Consider the following 19,610-nt stretch of genomic DNA (forward strand, 5'->3'; position numbering starts at 1 on the left):
GATATGGACAAAGAAGATCCTTGAAAAATCAACTTTCTTTCTGTTTCTACTGTAACCACCAGAATCAGCTGTAACGTAAGAGTGTAAAACTGTGAGTACGGTGCAAAGATCTCCCTAGTACAGGGACACAGCTCAAACAGGTCAGTAGCAGATGCAAAAATATAAGAAATAAGGCTTGACAGTATACTGCCACCTAATATTTGGTAATCAGGCTAAAGATTTCCTATGACATTTAGACCTCCACAGACCTCCACAGGGTCATGCATTTTCTGAAAAAGTGTTTATTTTTCTTTGAAACTACTACCTGGTAATTTCTGTAGGTGTTCCTGTAATTCTATATGAAAAAAACCTTCCATTTAGTAACGAATTTCTTTTCATCTTCTCTATGCAATTTATGTTACCATGGGTTTATATTGTCCCTTTGACAGAGTTGCCAGGTTGAAAGTCCCATTGTAGTTTGTTTGTTCTAGTTGTTAGCCTGCTCATGAAAGGAAGCTGCTCTATAACTATTATCATCTTTGTAGTCCTTTTTTTGTTCCTTTTGTTGTATATCCTTTTTCAAACTACTCTTGCATCTGACACTTGCCATGTGGCAGTACCAAGGATTCAGACAGAGCTTCCTGTTTCGTTCTCTACATCCTTTCTAGTACTCTGTCCTTTTGGAGCACCCAACTGAGCAAAGTGCATTGAGCTCTTTGTAGCAGGAGCTCATACGTGGGCCTTCTACAGCAGGCAACAGCTGTCTGGCTGTCTAGCCCACACTGTTTGATTTGTGCATAGTGTTACCACCCTTGAGTGGCATGTGTAGGTAGACCACTGTGAGAGGAAGCATGAAAGTGATGTCAAAACTGTCAAAGTTGAAGGTCCAGCATAATATAATCTTAATGGTGAGACAGCCAAACATAAGGATGCAATAAGGATGCAAAAAATAAGGAGCAATGGGGGACATAAAAGGACAAAAGCCAAGAAATGGCAAGTGAGAAATATAGATTTGCCCAGATTCAAGGCTTTTTCAAGGAATGTTTCTTCACATTGTCATCTCACAGGCTTCGTAAGTAAACCCATAGAAAGCCACAGTTGTGGAAACTATGAAACTTCCAGATGTATTTCTTACTGTTTATGTGTTCATGCATTCATCAGGGTGTCTTTTCCAAGTCTCAGACGGGAAAAGTAAGTGTTTTATTTATGCCAAGAGAACAGCTCTATTAGCTGCAATCCTTTGTGAGGACCCACATTTTTCAGAAAGCATGAGTATTCAGGGCTTAGTACTGACTCTTGAACAAATACATTGTCAGTGCCAAATGACAGTGAGATGGACTAAAAGTTCCAAATTGCATGTAGCAATGCATTACAGCAAAGCATTACAGCTTGAAATTATGACCCATTGTTTCATGCAATTCATTAGCAACATAATTCTACACCAAGACGAAGCATATGTCTGGTTTAGGATGCTGTGAGGAGGGTGTGCAAACGCTCCAATAGACAAGGAAGAGGAAATACTAACAGCCCTCTGGCCATTCTGGCACTGTGGAGGAGACATGTCCTTGAGCAATTGTTAGAATGAAGTGAAACATGAAAAGACACTCAGAATCTCTCTTGTGTCTTGGCTTCTCTCTTCGGAGAAAAATATACGTGGGAAGTTAACAGTCTCCTATGTACCCTGCACATATACACACAGGACATAATTCTCTATGGATCACAGAACAGCATAAATTTTGTAGTTCCATGGCTGTTCTGTGTAATACCAGCTCTTTGATACTTTTCCTGAGATCAGTAGTTGAATGATGGGATCAAGGAATCATAGAATCACAGAATGGTTTGGAGAGTATCTTGTTCCAACCTCCCTGCCATGAGCAGAGACATCTTCCACTAGACCAGGTTACTCAGAGCTCCATCCAACCTGGCCTTGAACACTTAGGATTGGTAAAGCTGGAGATTCAGTCAGGTGTCTAACTGCAGAAGAATCAAAGGCAATTACTGTCTTGATAAGTGATTTAAGAGACTGATTCAAGGTACTTCATAGTTGCTTGTATATGGAGATGGTTTATTACTCTATAGGTGCATGATGTGTAGTAGGAAAAATCAGATAATATTTTGCATAGTTCAGCAAAAGCATTGTAGATATTTTTGACTAGTGCATAGTCTCATCATTAAAGTGATTGTACAGTGGACTCTTTCTGGACAGAATGACTTCTAAGCCCCCAGAGCATGGGACTGTGACTTGCAGAACAAACTCACTCACCTCATTGGCCTGATGATTAATTTCACTAAGATTTGACTGCTGCAGAAGCAGGCTCAGAAGCCTGTGGAAGCAACGACACAGTCAGTGTGCTGTACTCCTGACTAAACTTGAAAAACTGACAGATTTTTAAAAAACAAAATGTGCAATTTTGTGAAAAATCAGTATCAGTGATGGGCACAGGTCAGAATCTTTGGTCTAAGCTTTGTCATGTGAGGAAAACAAACAGGACTGTGTAGCTTACTGTAACAACGAAAGTTTAGTGCTGGGAATTAAAAGCAGATCCACTAGGAATAATTCTTGTGCTGATTGCCAGGCTAGAATCAGGGCGTGTAATACTATACACATGTGCAGTTTTTGGTAGCTTAGCAATTTACTGTCAACCTTTTTTATAATGTCTTAAACTAACAGAAATGCCAGCTTCTGCAAGGATTTTTTCACTCTATTTAACTCTTGAAGTAATGTGATGTAGTGTACACATTTGCGTGTATGTGTGTGTATACAATGCTTACGGTATATTTACACACACAAACCCTAGTATTTTACAAGGCCTCACAGTATGTCTCTGCAATAGGGCCATTATTATGGTATAAAACAGAGCAATGCATGGGCTCACATTTTACTGAATATCGAACTACAAACACTCCCCTCTGGTGGAGGGAACAGTAACAATAAAGTACTTACATGAAATATTATTCAAGTGCAATAATATATTTAACACTTCATGGATTTTACTTTTCTCTTCCTTCTGGTATCCTGTGAAGATGTTCTGAAACCACTATAAGTTTGGCAAATATGGTTGTGTTTTATAGTAGGAGGCTAAGTGTTTGGATCATGCACATGGTTGGACCATGGAAATGGAAAACACCATACTGTTACAGGCTGTAACGAAGCCAAATAGCACACATCCTAATATGAGTGCACAGTTCTTATGATTCTAGCAAGAGGAAGGATATATCCTAGGGGATCATTGTGCAATTCTGTGGCTCATCTGGAGGTTGTGAATTTGCTAGAAATCTTCAAAACATGGACATTAAAAAGGCATGCTCTTTTGCAAGGAAATTAAGATGATGAGGTGTAAAGGAAAGAAGTCTGATAAATGTACAGAGAACACACAGACTAATGTATACAACCCTTCATTTATCCCCATGCATAGGAGACGCAATGAAAAACTTTGCTGCTTTTCCTCAGGTCAATCTTCAACAACTTTCAGTATATTTTCTGGATTGAACTGTGCTCAGGTGCGTGGATCAGATCAAGTTGAGAATGTTGCATGTCAAATTTGTTCTCCCCTACCAGTAAGAAAGAACTAGATATGTAAATTATTCAAAAGAATAAGCTGCCATTCTGCAGTTGAAAAGATTCTTCATTGTTAACACCTTCTTTGGGTGCCAAAAGTCCAAAGTCAGGCTTTTTTAATGCAGAAAATACCTAAAGAGTGATCGTTGGGTAGATCCCGGTGTAGGGATTTTGCTTTGACTTCAAATACTTCTGCATGTGGATACAAATAATTGTAGAAAAGAGATGTTACACCTCCTTTTCTGAATGGAGTCATACTATAGGAACTCTGAAAAGGACAACACTTTAGGATTGCTGTGATTAGTTTGGTAAATGTTTGTAAAAGGGAAGAGAGATTTTGTGGTTGTTTAGCACAATCACTCAAAATCTCAGAAATTCAGTGCCTGAAAACAGGCCCTGGTAAAAATGGACTACTGAGCAGAAAGAAAGTGAGATAACCACAATATGCTTGTAAAACCCATTTATCACATAGTTTTAGAATCTGATACAGGGCTCAGTGGTCCAACTCCAGATATGATCAATGAAACCACTGTATGTGAAGGAAATCTAATTCTTTGAATGCAGAACCTTCATCAACAACAAACTTCAGCTCATTTACGTTGTAAAACCATTATGGCAACAGAAGTGCTGCTATTTAAATATACAGACACCCAACCATGCAGCTGAGATTTCTCTGATATCTGCTCTTAAAGGCATAGATCAGGAACAGATTCTCTTTCCACCTTGCCTGTTAGGCTCTGTGGGATGCACTGAAGCACATAAATCAATTATCAAATCAACACATAAGTTGTCTCTATCTTTCCATGTGGTTCACATGCTGCCTCCAGCACATAAGGTTTTAGTAGTGGACTGCCAGCTTTCAGACTTGGCTGAAAAAGCATTTCATAGCTGACCACTGCATGTTCCCTTTCAGCAATGATGTAGGATTCAAGAGAGTGACAGTGACCACAATGGAAAAGCCCTACCCTTTGGTGCTCCATGTATGTGTTCTGGGCATGGGGCAAAACAGTGAGAATACAGAGGAAAAGGAATTTATAAACTGGTAAACTGCTGTGTAGAGCAAAGAAAGGTCTTCCTGTACCCATGGGGAATGTGAAAAACATTCAAGGAATCCAACGTGCTGCTGGGAAAGCAGACTACTGTTCCCTTTCAAGTAGCAGCATGGCCATGTTGTACAAACATTGCCTTCTTTCTGTGTTGGCTTTGTTTAATGATAGTGATCTGTACTTTTGCAGAAATCTCAAACTGTTCTCTCCAAGTGATGCATGAAAAGGAATGATAATGTGTAAAATTAATAAAGCTAGTAAAAAAGGCTGGAGAGCAGATCAGCAGAAATGCGCAGGGTCTGGGCTGGTATGATATGGTGACAGCAGCAAAACTGTAGACTCAGTGATTAAGTCACATGAACATTTTGCATCTACTGAATATTTTACCTGTCTCTAATGTCTTCCCAGCCCTCTTTACTTAGGAGAGTTTTTTGAGTGAATTTATTCAGATGTACAACTCAAAATTTGTTAAACTTTCCTATTGTCACAGGCTGGAATGAGACAAAGAGAATCTTTAAGAGTTCTTGTGAAGACACTTCATAGTTTTTACTCCACTTTCAGTAAAAGTAGTTAAAAATGAGCCAGACCACTAATCCTCAACTTCCCCTTTATAAGAAGGGACTCTCAAAGAAGTTGTGGTGTGGAAAATTTTTCTCATGTTTGCCATTCTACTCAGAGGAGAAGTCCAGAGAATTACCTTCTATTTCATATGAGGAGGTAGCAGAAAGGTAGTTGGGTGGGGGAAACTCAGGGTTTCAACCTCTGTTATAATATTTTTACCCCCCTCCAGCTCTTGTGATCTTAAACCAGGCTCCTCACTTTACTTGGCCATCAATCTCTGGTACACAAGTGTGGTACAATGTTTTTCTTCCTCTCTACCCTCTTCATGATAACACTGAATAAAGCAGCAAGTCACACACAAGTTTAGCTGTCACAGCTATTCCTCCTGACATGGGCTCTCCTTAGGTTGCTGACTACCTGTTGAGATTCAGCCAGTAAAAGCTGTGGGACCCTGGGACATACCTCACGTCAGGCTCTGCAGTTGCAGCGTGTAGTGGCAATCTCCCATTTTTGTCAGGTATGTTCTGCTTAGCACCGTTCCTGAGCAAGCTGACACAGCCTTCCAGCCAGCCCTAAAAAGCAAGAGCATGTAAACAGGAAAGGGAAATCCATCAGGCCAAATCTTTTCTTGTTGGTGCTGGCATTTGTGTGTGACTGCAGCCTTTCTGACAGCAGAGGAACAGGCCTTTCTTTCCCCCAGTTGAGGTTTCTCAGCACTGAGAATGGTTCCCTTTAGAGCCCAGGTCTCAAACTAGCTTGGTCATTCATTTCTCTGATAAGGTGAGGTGTTTCATTTACACTGTACTTTGTTTTTTTCTGCAGCTGTGGCAAGTACTGACTGCCTAAACAGTGATTAAAACACTGCTAATTCCTGTATCACTAGTAAATGCTACACATATTCTTGCATGGGAATACAATTATGCTAGATTAAACCAGGAACATGCACATTTAATCTCATTTCTTTTGTGAGATCTTAGCAGGGATGGCAAATCACTAGTAAAAACCTCAGAGTGTGGTCTTATGAACGTTGTTGCAAAAGTTTGTATTTGTGACAATGTTAGACTGAAAGCAGCACCAAAACAGACGGGATGAATCAGTTCTTGGACTAAAACCCTCTACTGATCACCCTAGCATAAAAGCAAGTAAACAGTCTGGTTGTAAGTTGTAACTGCATAAATCTTTCAGTCCCAGGGAAATCAAGCATCGGTTGGAGTGTTTTGCTAAAATCTGCACAGGCAGTTGGTAAAGACCATTCCCTCCTATATGAGCTATATTGGATTAGCATTACTAGCATTTTTATGGAAAAGGTGTGGAATGGTGCAATCAGTACATGCCTGTTGGAGCTCTTAGTGGAAGTACAAGACCACCAAATCCTGCATGTGATTGTGACTGTGCAGCTCTGCTGAATTCAGTTCTGGACTGACATGTCAGTCTGGACAGACATCACAGCCAAATGCTCCCTATATCTCTGGTTATATCCCTCATAGAAACAGAAATGGAAACTTCTAAGCCTGGGTGGTTTAAATCTATTCCAGTAATTTCTTCTTTTTCCAAAGCATATTTTTTCTCCTCCAGGAAAGGAGGAAGGAAAAAAGGAGCATGACACTAATTATGGAATTTTTTAGAAATATCTTGCAGAGGAAATGTTTTTTCTCAAGTAAGTGTGGCATGCTCCTTGCACTGGATGAGACTGCCTGTTTTGCTATTTTCTATGCTTATTTTCAGGCTAAGCATTGCAAAGCTAAGCAGAAGCATTGTTTTTATCCTGAATTTTCAGGAAGAAACTAGATGCAAGGGATGTCATTTAATTAGGCTGCCACAGGACCTGTTTAAATGGGTTGGCAGTCATCCAGCCATAACTCATACTATGCAGCATGGGTGAAAATTCCTTCTTCCTGTCCAAATAATAATGGAAGCCCACTCTGCTTAGCTAACTTGGTCCCCATTCTCTCTCTGAAACCTGAATTACCTTCTGTAAGGAGTAAAAGACCAAGGAAGAGGACCATCCTTGTTGCTTCAGAAAGGTGTGCCACATCTCCCTTCCCAAACGTCTCAGTGAGGTGTCTGCCCCTACTGTCACTTGCATGTAGGCTGATCAGGGGATTAGATTGCTTATGATCTGAATATTTGGAACTTGCAGCACCCTGAACTTCAGTTCTCAGCCTGGCCACGCAAAGTCCAGCACTACAGTGAAAAGAAGCAATGCCCTGGCTTATGTGGTGTGCAGGAACACCAGCCTGCTGACCACCAGAATTTGAGACAGGAATGCCCTCACTGGAGCATAAATATCTGCTGCTGACTGTCGGAGGGAAAGAAGTTAATCTGCATATTAAGAACAAGAGGGGACTTTCCAGTGCACAGAAAATAAGTGATTTTCTTGAAACCGCACAGAGGACCCTGGATCCTACTGAGATCCTCATACCACACACTGATTTTACAGCCTGAAAGAGAAAGAACACTCTGACAGGAGTCCTGATCCTCTTCCAATAATCATTGCTCCAGCTTTGCATCACAGTAAAGTTTCAAAACCAATTCCACTGTTGTCTAGAACGAAATGTTTTGAATTTTTTTTTCCTTCTGTAGTATAAACAGAAATCTCTTTTTGGTCTGCATATTTACTCTCTTCACTCCATCCTTCTCCCCCAAGTCTTGGTAGCAGATAAGTTGCCAGAGATAAACTGATACGTCCATAGGCATCTTGAGTATTAATATTTGCTCCCATCTTCAACAGAAGCTTCACTGTATCAACCTGGCATCCTGACACAGCATGCATCAAAGGGGTGCAACCTGGGGAAGAAAGCCAAATTTTTTTATAATTTTAATTTTGTCAAAGCCATAAGATACAGTTTCTTATTTGCTAATGTTAACACTGGCAAATTAACAAATTCTTCCTCTGGCAACTGTCCAACAGTTGTACTCAGCTTTTTGTAAGCAGGAAGTAACTGCTATGCCACTTACTGACCACCAAGTTTAAAAAGAGTGTGACTTCATTAGCAAAAAACTCTTCCTCTGGAGGAAAAAGCGCTTTTCTGTTGACAAGTTCCCAAAATGAGCTTTTGGGTTTTTACACCATTTTGGACGCTGCTAGTCTTCAGAATGACTAGTAGCCAGATATGGTGCTTGGCTAATCTTCTCAAATGCCAGCTTTGTTCTTTCCCTGTGTATTCAAAACAATTATGAAATCAAGCCCTGTCCCTTGCAAAGGTATATGTGTGCCAGCTGGTGCTTTATGTAGACAACAACTTAATTTGAACACTGGATTTGTTCTAGGATATTTTATTTTCTGTTTTCTTAAGAACTTTTTTATTATTCTGCAAACAATTTCTATGCTGTAAAAAACCTGAAATCCACATTCAAACCTAATACTTGACTCTCATCACAAAGTATTATGATGTCATTTAATTGCTTCCTCTTCCTTCCAGTCTGTTAACTGCTGAAAAACAGCAAGAAATTTTCCTGCAGAATCTAACAAACCTATTTAAAATTACTAAGATGGGAATATAGAAGTTAACATGAAAATTAGAAACTATAAGACTATTAGAAACTTCAGACACAACTGAAGAGTAATTATTCTTACTGGATTCAATGAGACTGCTGAGGAAATGTGCTACTCAACCTGAGGTCACACAGACTCTGACAGACGTGCAGGATATGAGCTGTGTGTTTTGTATTGCACAACTCGTCTTTAGTTACATTTGTATGTACGTGTAGCAAACAAGTTAATTCTAGAGATGAAATACTTCTATTTGCTGATCAGCCCATCTCCACCCACTCCACCCACCCTTTGGATCTAGTCCCTCTCCCCTTAAAGATCCAGACTGAGAGTATTTTATCTTGATTAAGCTTTTCCCTACTAACCAGTAAATGTTTTAATGATAACAGTTAGAATGTTTGCTTTAAAGTGTAAAAAAAAAACCAGTACCTTAGTAAAAACTGTTTGAGATTAGAATAGACAGTGTTCATATAGAAGAGACTGCAATTAAAAAAATACTTTTGATAAACAAAGTCTTTCTTGAGAACAGCTTCCAGGGATCTGTGGCTTTAATTCACTTGGGAAATAGATGCATATAAACCTCAGCCAATGTACAAGAACTAAGCATTAAATAGTAACCTGAACACAAAATGACCATAGTCTCACAGATAAAACAGATTATGTAGATAATTGCACACTGTATAACCAACCATTTGGCAAAAAATTACTTGACAAAATCATTCAAGCTGTGACTGTACACATACTTTTTAAGTACAAAGACTGTAATCTCCTACTTCAGAAATGTGTAGAATGTATGGCTTTTGGCTTTGATAAAAATATTTCTTTTCCTTCCCTGAAATGACAACAATTTCTCAGCACCTCCCTAAATAAGATAAACTAATGGTACCGTCTATTTATAGCAAAACAGCTTATTTGTATCCGTATAAAAATTGCAATTACAATTACATGCAGAAAGAAATCTCCAAACTGTGCATTTCCAGTGGAATAACTCAAATTTATTCTACTACTAAATATAATCTTCTGCACACAAAAATCAGGATGAAAAATTGGAAAATTTAATTGCAAGCTGAAGCAACAAGTCTCCTGAGAACAAACCCAGCCTTCATTTACCCTCTCTGTCACAACACTCAGGGATAGAAGGATCTTCCCAAATCACTGCAGTCAGTGTGTTCACGTCACCATTGGCTGCTGCTTGGTAAACCACAGTCAAGTCAACCTCTTCTGCTGCATCAGCTGCAGAAAAGGAGCATGTCCATGAGTAAGCAGAGAGCAAGTACAAAAACGATAAACAGTGAAAATAATGACACATCTCACTGAGTTTTAATGACCATGTAACTTGGGGTGGAACAAAGTGTATCTAAACATCACTGTGGACTTTATTAGTCATCTGGAACTTGATTGTCACCATAATGTCTTCCAAAAACTTTCAGACATGGACACTGAAAGGACTTAAGAAAACTTCTGGAAAGTTTCCACCTCTTATAAGAAATTATACTAACATTAATGTAACAGGACGTGAAAAACAACGAAGTAATAACTGAACTAGCTTATAATGTTGCTGGCTACACTCTTATGACGGAGGAAGAAATCACGACCCAGGTGTTTTCAGTTTCAATGTTATCCTTGCACCAGTCAGAAGACCAAGGCTTTTCACTTCCCTGTGCTGTCCAAGGGAATTCTCTTCTTAGAAGAGTGAACTTCTGGCAACAGTAGTTTGTGTTGATTATTTCTGCAAAAATGAAAAATGGAATATTGCATGGAACCCAGGATAAGTTTATTTTGTTTGGCAACTACAGTGTGAGTTAATATTTAAACCAATGCCTTGCAGGACCTGTTCCCGAACGCTCCTCAGATTTTTCTTTCTAGAGAAATTAATGTGATAATTCCTTCTTTGCTTGCAGACTGGTCATCCTATGTTCCACATGGCTACATCTCCTTTGGCTTCAAGTGGACTATTAAGCTGTTAACTCTAGGAGTCAAAAGAGTTAATTTTTTGGTGCTGGATCAAGTCAGACATACTGGTAAAATGCTCTAGATATGTATATCTAGGTCAGACACAATTTCATGTTTCTGATCTCTATTAATTCAAAAAGAAGTACAGCTGCAGCGAGCTCAGCTGTTCACAGTGGTTGAGGGTCTGTTGTGGTTTAACCTCAGACAGGAACTCTGTCTGGAGCCCTTGTTCACTCAGTCCTTGCCCTGACCCTGCCAGGGTGGGAAGGAGAATCAGAAAAAGGTAAATTGGTGGGTTGAGATAAGAACAGTTTAATAACTGAAATAAAGTAACATATACTAACAACAACAACAGCAATAATATTAAGTAATTGTAATGAAAAGGAGGGAGAGAGAGAGAGAGAGAATGAGAGAGAGAGAGAAATAGAGAGAGAGGAATAAAAACAAAGAAAGGCAAGTGATGCACAATACAACTGCTCACCACTTGCTGACTGATGCCCAGCCATCCCCCCACTTTATACACTGGACATGTTGGCCTGCGGTATGGAAAATCCCTTTGGCCAGTTTGGGTCCGATCTCCTGGCCATGATCCCCTCACCTCTTGCACTCCTGCTTGCTGACACTGAAAAGTCCTTGATTTAGGATGAGCAGTACTGAGCAACAACTAAAGTTGTTGTGTCACCAACATTACTCTTTTACTAAAAACAAAATACAGCACTGTACCAGCTTTTAAGAAGAAAATTAACTCTATCCCAGGTGAAACCAGGCCAGGGTCAGAGCTACAGAATATATAATTTGTCCAGTCGCTGCACTGCCTTGTTAACAGGAGAAAGTAAAACTGACATCTAAATCACACTAGAGAGTTGATCAAAGGAAAGACAGATAAAGTGACTGGTGACTTATCAGTACTGTTCTATCTTCTGGAGATAGCATGACTATGTAAGCTGTGCAGAAAAAATGGAGACAGTTTAAACAGAATTTGAAAAGTTTGTATAAAGTCTTTATCATAATCAAATAATACATTATTCTTAACGCATTGATATAATATTTTAAACATTGTCATACATATTTTGAGTGATCTTTAAATATTATTGTAAAGCATTAGCCACACTAGTCACATTGTGATCAGACGTTGCCTCAGATGAACCTGCATGAGATCTGTTTTGGGATTTACAGCTTAATTCCCGCATGTGACCTTCTCTCCCTGTGGTGCAATCAGCACTCTGGACTTCAAAATTTGGCTGCCATGGAAACACAATCTGCTCTTACTCTGGAATAGGTTAGTCTGTCAAAGCTGGAGCTCTGGTTGTGGGCTTTGGAAAATTAGAAAGCTGATGTCAATTCTGCCTTTGCCACAGATTCCCTTTCCATTGCTCCTCAACTAAAGAGAACCTAATTCTTTTCTTTCTTCTAACTGGTATTTTAAATTACAGATTTCATAAAATTTGTGAATAAAAATGTTAACTTGATTTTTTATTCTACTGAGGAGTCTATTGCTTAAGAAAGCATTCATTTGGCTCAGAAGATTTGTCCTTTGTGCCTGGGAGACCAGGAGAGACTAAGAGTCATTACCTCTGGAGAGTCATCATCAGTGACCAGTATATGAAAAAAAGAAGTAACTTTACCACAGGACCAGTTAATATTTCCTTATCACATCAGACCTGCAGACACCTCTCACAAATGGTAAATTCAGCAAAACCATGTTAGTAACAACCTCAGGTCTGAACTAGTCCCTTACTTGAAGAGAGGTGTAATTTGGGCTGGGTGGAGGCAAGGAAACAGGACAGAGGTTGACTGCTTGTGTTGTTCCTCTTGACTAGTCTCTGGAGGTACACGGGGGGTGCCAGCCATAAGCACCAACACAGGTCCTCCCACAGTTGCATGTCGTGTACAGCTGTGCATGGTTACTGTCTGGGTATGGTACAGAAAAGATGCTGCTGGCATTGGGAAAGAAACCATCAGATGTACTGAGACAGTGAATCAAAGGGGCACTCACCTCCTTTGATGCATTACACATTTTGTACTTTTTTTGCCTTGTAAGTACTGTTATATCTTCCTGTTGTGTGTCAGGAACAGAGAAATCCAACCACAAAATGAAAATCTCTATCTCCTGAGCATTGCTTACCTGGAGGGTGGTATGGCAGGAAGATGAGGACATGGATGCACACCTTCACGTGGGTCTCTGACTGCCTCTGCCCTTTATCATCTAGGTAAAACCGAAAACACCTCCCCTGTGCCTTTGCTTATGTTAGGCTGAATCTGTTTTCCCCAGAGCAATTATCCTTCTGTATGAGGAGAGGAAGCAAAACGCTAAATGAATGGATGGATGGATGGATGGATGAATGAGTACATTTTCCCCATGCCTGATCTTGCAGAACACAGGCTCCATTCCTGTTAAGGGATGGGGGCATGAAGCCACAAGGATTCACATTTCCCCCCCAAGTCCTAGCTGTCAGAGCAAGGAAAGTCAGGTGGACTAGGCTGCCACCCTGCTGGCAAGGGAGCCTGGGCCAGGAGGAATTGATGAGTGCCCATATTATGCATCTGATATAAAGTAAGACTGATTCCTAATTTCACTAATTCCACAATTTCCAATGGGTGTCTTTAACATGACCCATATGGCTTTGCATGGTGGGTGAGGAGGAAGACATATATAGTCTTCTGATGCTTCACATGAAAGGGAGCAGAAAATGCCAGGAGGACTTGAATGTCATTTATGCTGGATGCACTTGGTTCCAGGTGACACAACATCTACCATTTCATCTTCCTCCAGCTCACCTTGTCAAGGAAGGAAAGAACATAGGCACAAAGCTCACGGGCCATTTCTTTTAGAAGACACCTCCCTGGACAGAAGAGGAGTGGTTCGGAAAGTGGGCATTTTGCAGAAGGCAACAGTTAGGTACTGAGTGCTTGCATCCCTCGCCCACTCTGTGAGCTTACCCTGCCAGGGGGCTTGGCTGTGGCTGGGGCACCAGCACCATGTGGCATAAAGGGACTGTGAACGCCAAATGCCTGATCCTCCATCTTCAAATATGCTAGAGTTAACTCCATTACTATCTTGCAATTCTATAAATGCCAGTCCCATTTCAGATACATTTTACATTGTATTTTTGAAAATTGCTGTGCTACTGGTGAAAGGAAGCTGTCAGTCAGCTTCAGGAAAGCAGAATGTCCAACTAAGAGCCTGCATATAGAGAGAGGGAGAAACTGTAGGCTGACACAACAGCAGTGTAGAAAGGTCTGGAAGGAAAGACCAAATGACATATGGGGTTGTGGCATCTTTTGTAGCTAAAATCCTGGGAAAGAATCAAAGTTAAAAGCCAATCTATTTGAAATAAGCTGCAGTGTTTTAAATGTGTGTCATTTCTTCAAGACAAAGCAGCTATCTTTTGATCAGAAAAGGGGGTATACAAAGAGAGACACAATGATCACAGGATTCAGAACAACGAAATTATGCTGTTTGTGATATTAATTCTTCTCTGACTGTTCTATGAAGAAGGCATGGGTTACACAATTTCTGATGTCAGCTGATGTGTTGTTTTACAAAGTGCATGTTAGATGTATATAAGTGCATGCTTTCTGGTGCATTGGATTTTTAAGGTGTAAATAAACTTGCCAGAGCTTGACAATGGCTGATTTAGAACTTTCTAAAACACAAAGTACAGAAAACCAAAGACAGGATAATAGGATATTTTACGTTCCTTGTGAAGAAGAAATATTTATGTATGTAATTTACTCCCCTCTCTCTCTCATAAACCCTTGTCTCCACCACTAGCCTTATGTGATTTCCTACACTTTGTTATCAGGACACAATATCGGGCAGTTTGTTTGGTTTCAGCCCATCAGTGCCAACGGTCAGTGGGGGGTGGATGAGTGCAGTTTTTGGAAACTGTAACTCATTCTTTAATATTATGGATTTATGGAATTTTTAACAAAGTAATAATCCCTGTCTGTGCCTGGCTGTGCATGTACCAGTGCAGGCCTTTGTCTAGCTTCTCTGTTTAACTGGTAAACACTTGAAGCCAGGAACAGCACACATTTTCTTAAATGCACTGAGCAGTATTAAGAGGGAAGGGGTTTCTGGTTTGGGTACTGCTTGCCTACTGTAAGTCCCATGTTGCTGTTATTATTGTTAAGTATTATAAGATATTAATGAGCAGTAGTATAGGATGTGTTGCAAAGAGACAGTATGATTTTCAAGCCTGGAATGCTGGGTTTTTTTAATCTGTAGCAAGGAGATTTTTCTGATGTGTGTGGTGGAGAAAAAAAGGTTTGTGGGGAGGGTTGAATTATTTTTTTGGTCCAACAGATATCAATCTAGTCTGTTTGAAAGCTAGTTTGTATTATTCCATTGTTATAAATTGCTCCAATGAAAGACATTCCCCTTCCCCCTGCTAAAAAAATTATGTCTGCTTAAATCAGTATTGTGCCACAAAATTAAGATGGTATTTAGATAAAATCCACCATACACTGTTAATTTTGAACAGAACACTATTTGCATGATAACCAATGAGTTCAATGTCCCACTGCTGTGTGTTTTATGCTTCTGCTCCCCATCCACCTCCCATGCAGCTAGCTGGGAAGGCAAGCAGTAAGCCACCAATCACCTAATGAGCCAGCATTTCTGCAGTGGTGGTGAAGGGGATATGGTGAATTTATCTGGAGGATTTGCTATGAGTAGAGTGTGACATGGACTGGAGATGATGCTGGACAGGAATTAGAATGAGTCAGTGTGGAGAGTGGCCTGGCAGGAGGAGGGGCTGAGGATTAGGACCAAAGGCAACAGGCAGATGTTGCCTTCTAGCTCTCTCACTTCTATCTGGATAAGCTGGTTAGGGTCAGTAGCCTCCTGCATTGCTCTCTGCCCCCTAACTATCTGGAGACTTGACTTCTCCTTCCCCAGGCCTGGTGATATTCCAGCCTTATTCCTCGCACGACTTCCATAGCTCCCTGGCAGCCATCTCCATGGCACTGAGCATGCAGGGTTTCCTCTCTGCCTCCCTAGCCTGAGCCCTGCTGGGTCAGCATGTGGCACAGGGAATACTCCTAGTGCTGCACAAGTAGAGGTTGAGAATGGCTGTATGGAGCTGCAGAAGCTCAGTCAGCTGCACACCTATGTCCTGCTGGGGAAAATGCTCCTTATGTCATTCACAAGCTTAGGAGTACCTGTCTCTATTCCTGCAGTACCCCTTCCACCATTGCACTTCCCTGTCTCCTTTATACTTGCTGATAGTACGTTTTTATCTCTTGTCACTCAGTTTTGCTTCCCACCCTCCCCCCCCACTACATGGGGGTGGGTCCCAGCTGGATTGGTGTAAACCAGTACTCCCAAGATTCGCTCAGGCTTCAAGTGCTGCTGTGGCTGAAAGGTAGCCACAAAACCACCACTTTCCAAGGGCTATACTTACTTTGGGTTCACCAAAGAAGTGTAGGCAAGCACAAAAGTACAACCTGTGGGACCTGGTTGCCCAGAGGGCACCACAGTATCTGTCTTCGTCCTGCCCTGCATCTTTGTTCCACAGCCAGCGCCCTCACTGTGGGGCCAGTGTGGCCATGTCAGCTTGGACATTTTGCAGGTGCGCACTGGAAACTGTGCCCACTACACACACAGTATTTGGCAAGTTGACTTAAAAAAGAATTTGTGGCAACATGGATGATCAGTGACAGTCTCATGCTTTCAGAACATAAAAAGGATGCCACTACACTTGTAATACATCAAGCCGTAAAACATAAAAGCTTATACTGGCAAATAAAGACACAACACTTAACTTCAAAACAGACAACAAAGATACATCTGTATTTCCATAGCAACCTTACAATGTAGAAGATCTTCACGTTAGGGGACTTAATGATATACAAAATGCGCAATTATGGTAATACTCACCTATACAGCTTAGATTTGCCAAAACAAAGTCGATCACTTGTCAGCACCTAATCCTTTTAGTGTAGACTTACGAATATCAGCTATTGTTAAATTTTTACTCTATTTTAAACTGCTGTTTGCAAGTACTGCAATAACTTTTAATATATATCCATAAGAGGATTAATACACGATATAAAAATATATACATCCATCTCTCAATGCTAAGCATAAGAGTAATTACATGCTGTTGCTATTCTGCTGAAAATTTTATTTTTAAAAATCACTGTAGGCAATAGACTGAAATATCTGTCTGAAACCGATGGAAAAATTCCTTTATGTGCAAACAAAATAAAACTGTTCTTCTCCAAAAATTTGTGTTATTCATTCTGTCAAGTAATCTTAGTACATTTGCATGGGACACATGAGAGGACCAAAGGATTTTGAAATTAGTAGCAGGTGACTTACCTTTGTGCTGATCAAACACTGATGATGAACTGAAATCCATTGTGATCTATCTCATTATTTACAACCAGACCAGACAAATGCCATCTCCAGGGTTTTGCGGGAAGAATCTCATGTATTACAGTACACGGTGCAACGACAGCTGTTGCCAGTCTTCTTGTCAGAGAATCAAACTCGCTTTTACGGCTGCGGGTTGTAGACAAGGCAAGAGTCTGATGGAAACACTGTATGCTGTCATAGACCTTCCTAAAAGGACGTCCCTGGAAGCTTAACTGAGATTCTGAAAAATGTCAGGTCTTCAGCGAGTGGCACTGCCTACGAGCAGCCGAGAGATGCTGCGGCTCCCCAAGCTCCAGCAGCCGAGAGCTGAGTGAGCGGGACTGGGCTGGCAGACAGAGCATGTGCAGAGCTCCAGCGCAGGTCGGGGGCAGACATCCGTCCTGGCTCCACGTGCTCCACGGATGGACAGCCCTGCGGGCGGCCTGCCTGGGCACGCACTCTCAGCATGTGGCTGAGGATGGTTTGTGAAATGATGCTTTCAGACATCACACGATTTAGCACCTTCACACAGAACACAAATTAGCAAATTTAGAGTTAGTTAAAGTACAATGAAGGGATAATAACCGACAGCACATTACTGTGGCTAGAGTCTTAGCTGGCTAGAGTCTTACTGTGGACAGTCTTAGCTATAACTGCACAGGACAACATATGCAACAGTGCACAGCTGTGCTAGTTTTAGCTGGAGTAGAATTAATTTTCTTCAAAGCAGCTGGTACGTGTATGGCTGTGTTTTGGGTTTGCTGGAAACAGTGTTGATAACACAGACATGTTTTAGCTATCACTGAGTAGTGCTCACACAGGGCCGGGCCTTTTCTGCTCCTCACCTCACCCCACTAGGGAGGAGGCTTGAGAGCACAAGTAACTGGGAGGGGACACTGCCAAGACATCTGATCCTAGCTAGCCACAGGGTGACATTCTCAGCATGTAAAGCTGGGGGAAGAAGGAGGAAGGTGGGTATGTTCAGAGTGATTGTGTTTGTCTTCCTAAGTCACCATTACATGTGATGGAGTCCTACTGTCCAGAGGAATGGCTGAACACCTGCCTGCTCAGGGAAGGTGGTGAAAGAATCCCTTTTTTTACTTTCCTTGTGCACACAGCTTTTGCTTTCCCTATTAAACTATTTCTATCTCAACCCATGAGTTCACTCACTCTTACTCCTCCAATCCTCTCTCCTGTCCCACTGTGGTGGAGTGAGTGAGTGGCTGCGTGGTGCTGAGTTGTCAGCTGGGGTTAAACAACAGGGAATGCTTCAAACCCAGTGTCTGCCAAACTGACAGTAGATCCATGTCTTTATGCTTTTTTTTGACTGGGCTTCTGCCTTCCCAAGTTGAGAACTCAGACTCTGTACTGTAAAGGGGATGGCACCCTGGTGAGCTTTGCTTTTTCATAGGTTATTTCTGTGGAAGTAAAATAAATGGGCTAACTTGGAATTTAGCTGGAGGAGTAGATGACCAGCAGTGCCTAGTGACTGGTGGATGGGAGGAATATAACAAGTTCACTTAGCACTGGTGCACTGAAAGAGACACATCATTACTGCTAAATAAGGCAAAGTAATATATGAAAATTAGGAAAGGCAATATCCTTTTGGCCCAAAAGTGCAGGCAGGACCTACACTAAAGCTATGCCTATGTTTGGTCAGCCTAGGAAGCCCCTACACTTTATTGATTGTATTTATTCTGTTCTGGTGTTTTGACTAATTCCTGTGACTACTGCAGATGCTAGTGACAACATACATGTGGACACTGTAGGAGTTATATCTGGAACTCATTCACAACCAAGCACCTGTTCCTGAACATAAATCCAAACTACATGTTTGAGAAAAGATAGTATGGTCCAGGAAGCAACACAGCCTCAACAGCTTGAAATGAACACCAGAGCTGAAATTTTCTCAAATGTGGCAGTGTGATCTACTTAGAGGTCTTTAACTGTGGAGAAGCATGTGACAGGACTGTGGAGCCAGAGACTGGCTGTTCTTTTCCCTACTGCTGACTGGTTTGTGGTTTGCCTTGGCTCAGGCAAACTTTTTTACATTGAGGAGACACCCACCGTGTGGCAAGTGTTGTCTGTGCCATCTGGGAGCAGAGTCTTGGTTATGCAGATTGTCAGCTCCTAACTGGCGTCTACTTGCCGGGAGGGTGGCTCCGGCTGTGGTGCTGGCAGATGAAGTCCAGTCCATCCAGTCTAAAACCCTGACTCTGTTCACAGAGCTGCCATGGCTGCTGACTTCATGGAGGAGACACTGGAGACAACAGTGTCTTCTGACCAGTATCTCTGGTCAGAAATTTTGAACTGCAATTCATCACCCCTGGTACTCTTTGAAAGACCACAAAAGTGGGTTTTGCTTTCTACATGTGACAAGAGGCCCTGTGTACACAGGATTTCTGACCCTGGGCACTGCTACAGTGCAGGTTACACAGGTGTTCCACTGTCCTCTACTTAAGCCAGTCAATTAAATGCTCACAGTTTTACCTGCCCATTTGCCCTTACTGGGTCCTTGTCTTTTTATTCTGCTCCTGAAATGAAGGCAATGGACCTGGGGGAATACTACTCACTCTTGCAGTGCGTTAGCCTGGGGATGAGGTGCATTGCAGGTATGCAGCCAGGGAAACTGGGGGAGGAACACCTGGCAGCTGA

General features: G+C 41.4%; 1 protein-coding gene across 1 annotated transcript in view; it reads right to left on the minus strand.

Annotated features, from left to right (window-relative positions):
- The window catches only part of ANKRD55 (ankyrin repeat domain 55), a 54,552-nt gene extending 37,188 nt beyond the window's left edge, over positions 1-17,364 (minus strand). The window contains 5 exon segments of the mRNA XM_039385876.1: positions 2,133-2,303; positions 5,608-5,718; positions 7,803-7,932; positions 9,749-9,871; positions 16,920-17,364. Of these exon segments, the coding sequence (XP_039241810.1) occupies positions 2,133-2,303; positions 5,608-5,718; positions 7,803-7,932; positions 9,749-9,871; positions 16,920-16,959 (575 nt within the window). The 5' untranslated portion in view covers positions 16,960-17,364.
- Between the last annotated feature and the right edge of the window lie 2,246 nt (positions 17,365-19,610).

The sequence above is a fragment of the Pipra filicauda genome, unplaced genomic scaffold (assembly GCF_003945595.2).
Source record: "Pipra filicauda isolate LSUMZ 115617 unplaced genomic scaffold, ASM394559v2 scaffold447_size767260_pilon, whole genome shotgun sequence".
Lineage (NCBI taxonomy): Eukaryota > Metazoa > Chordata > Aves > Passeriformes > Pipridae > Pipra > Pipra filicauda.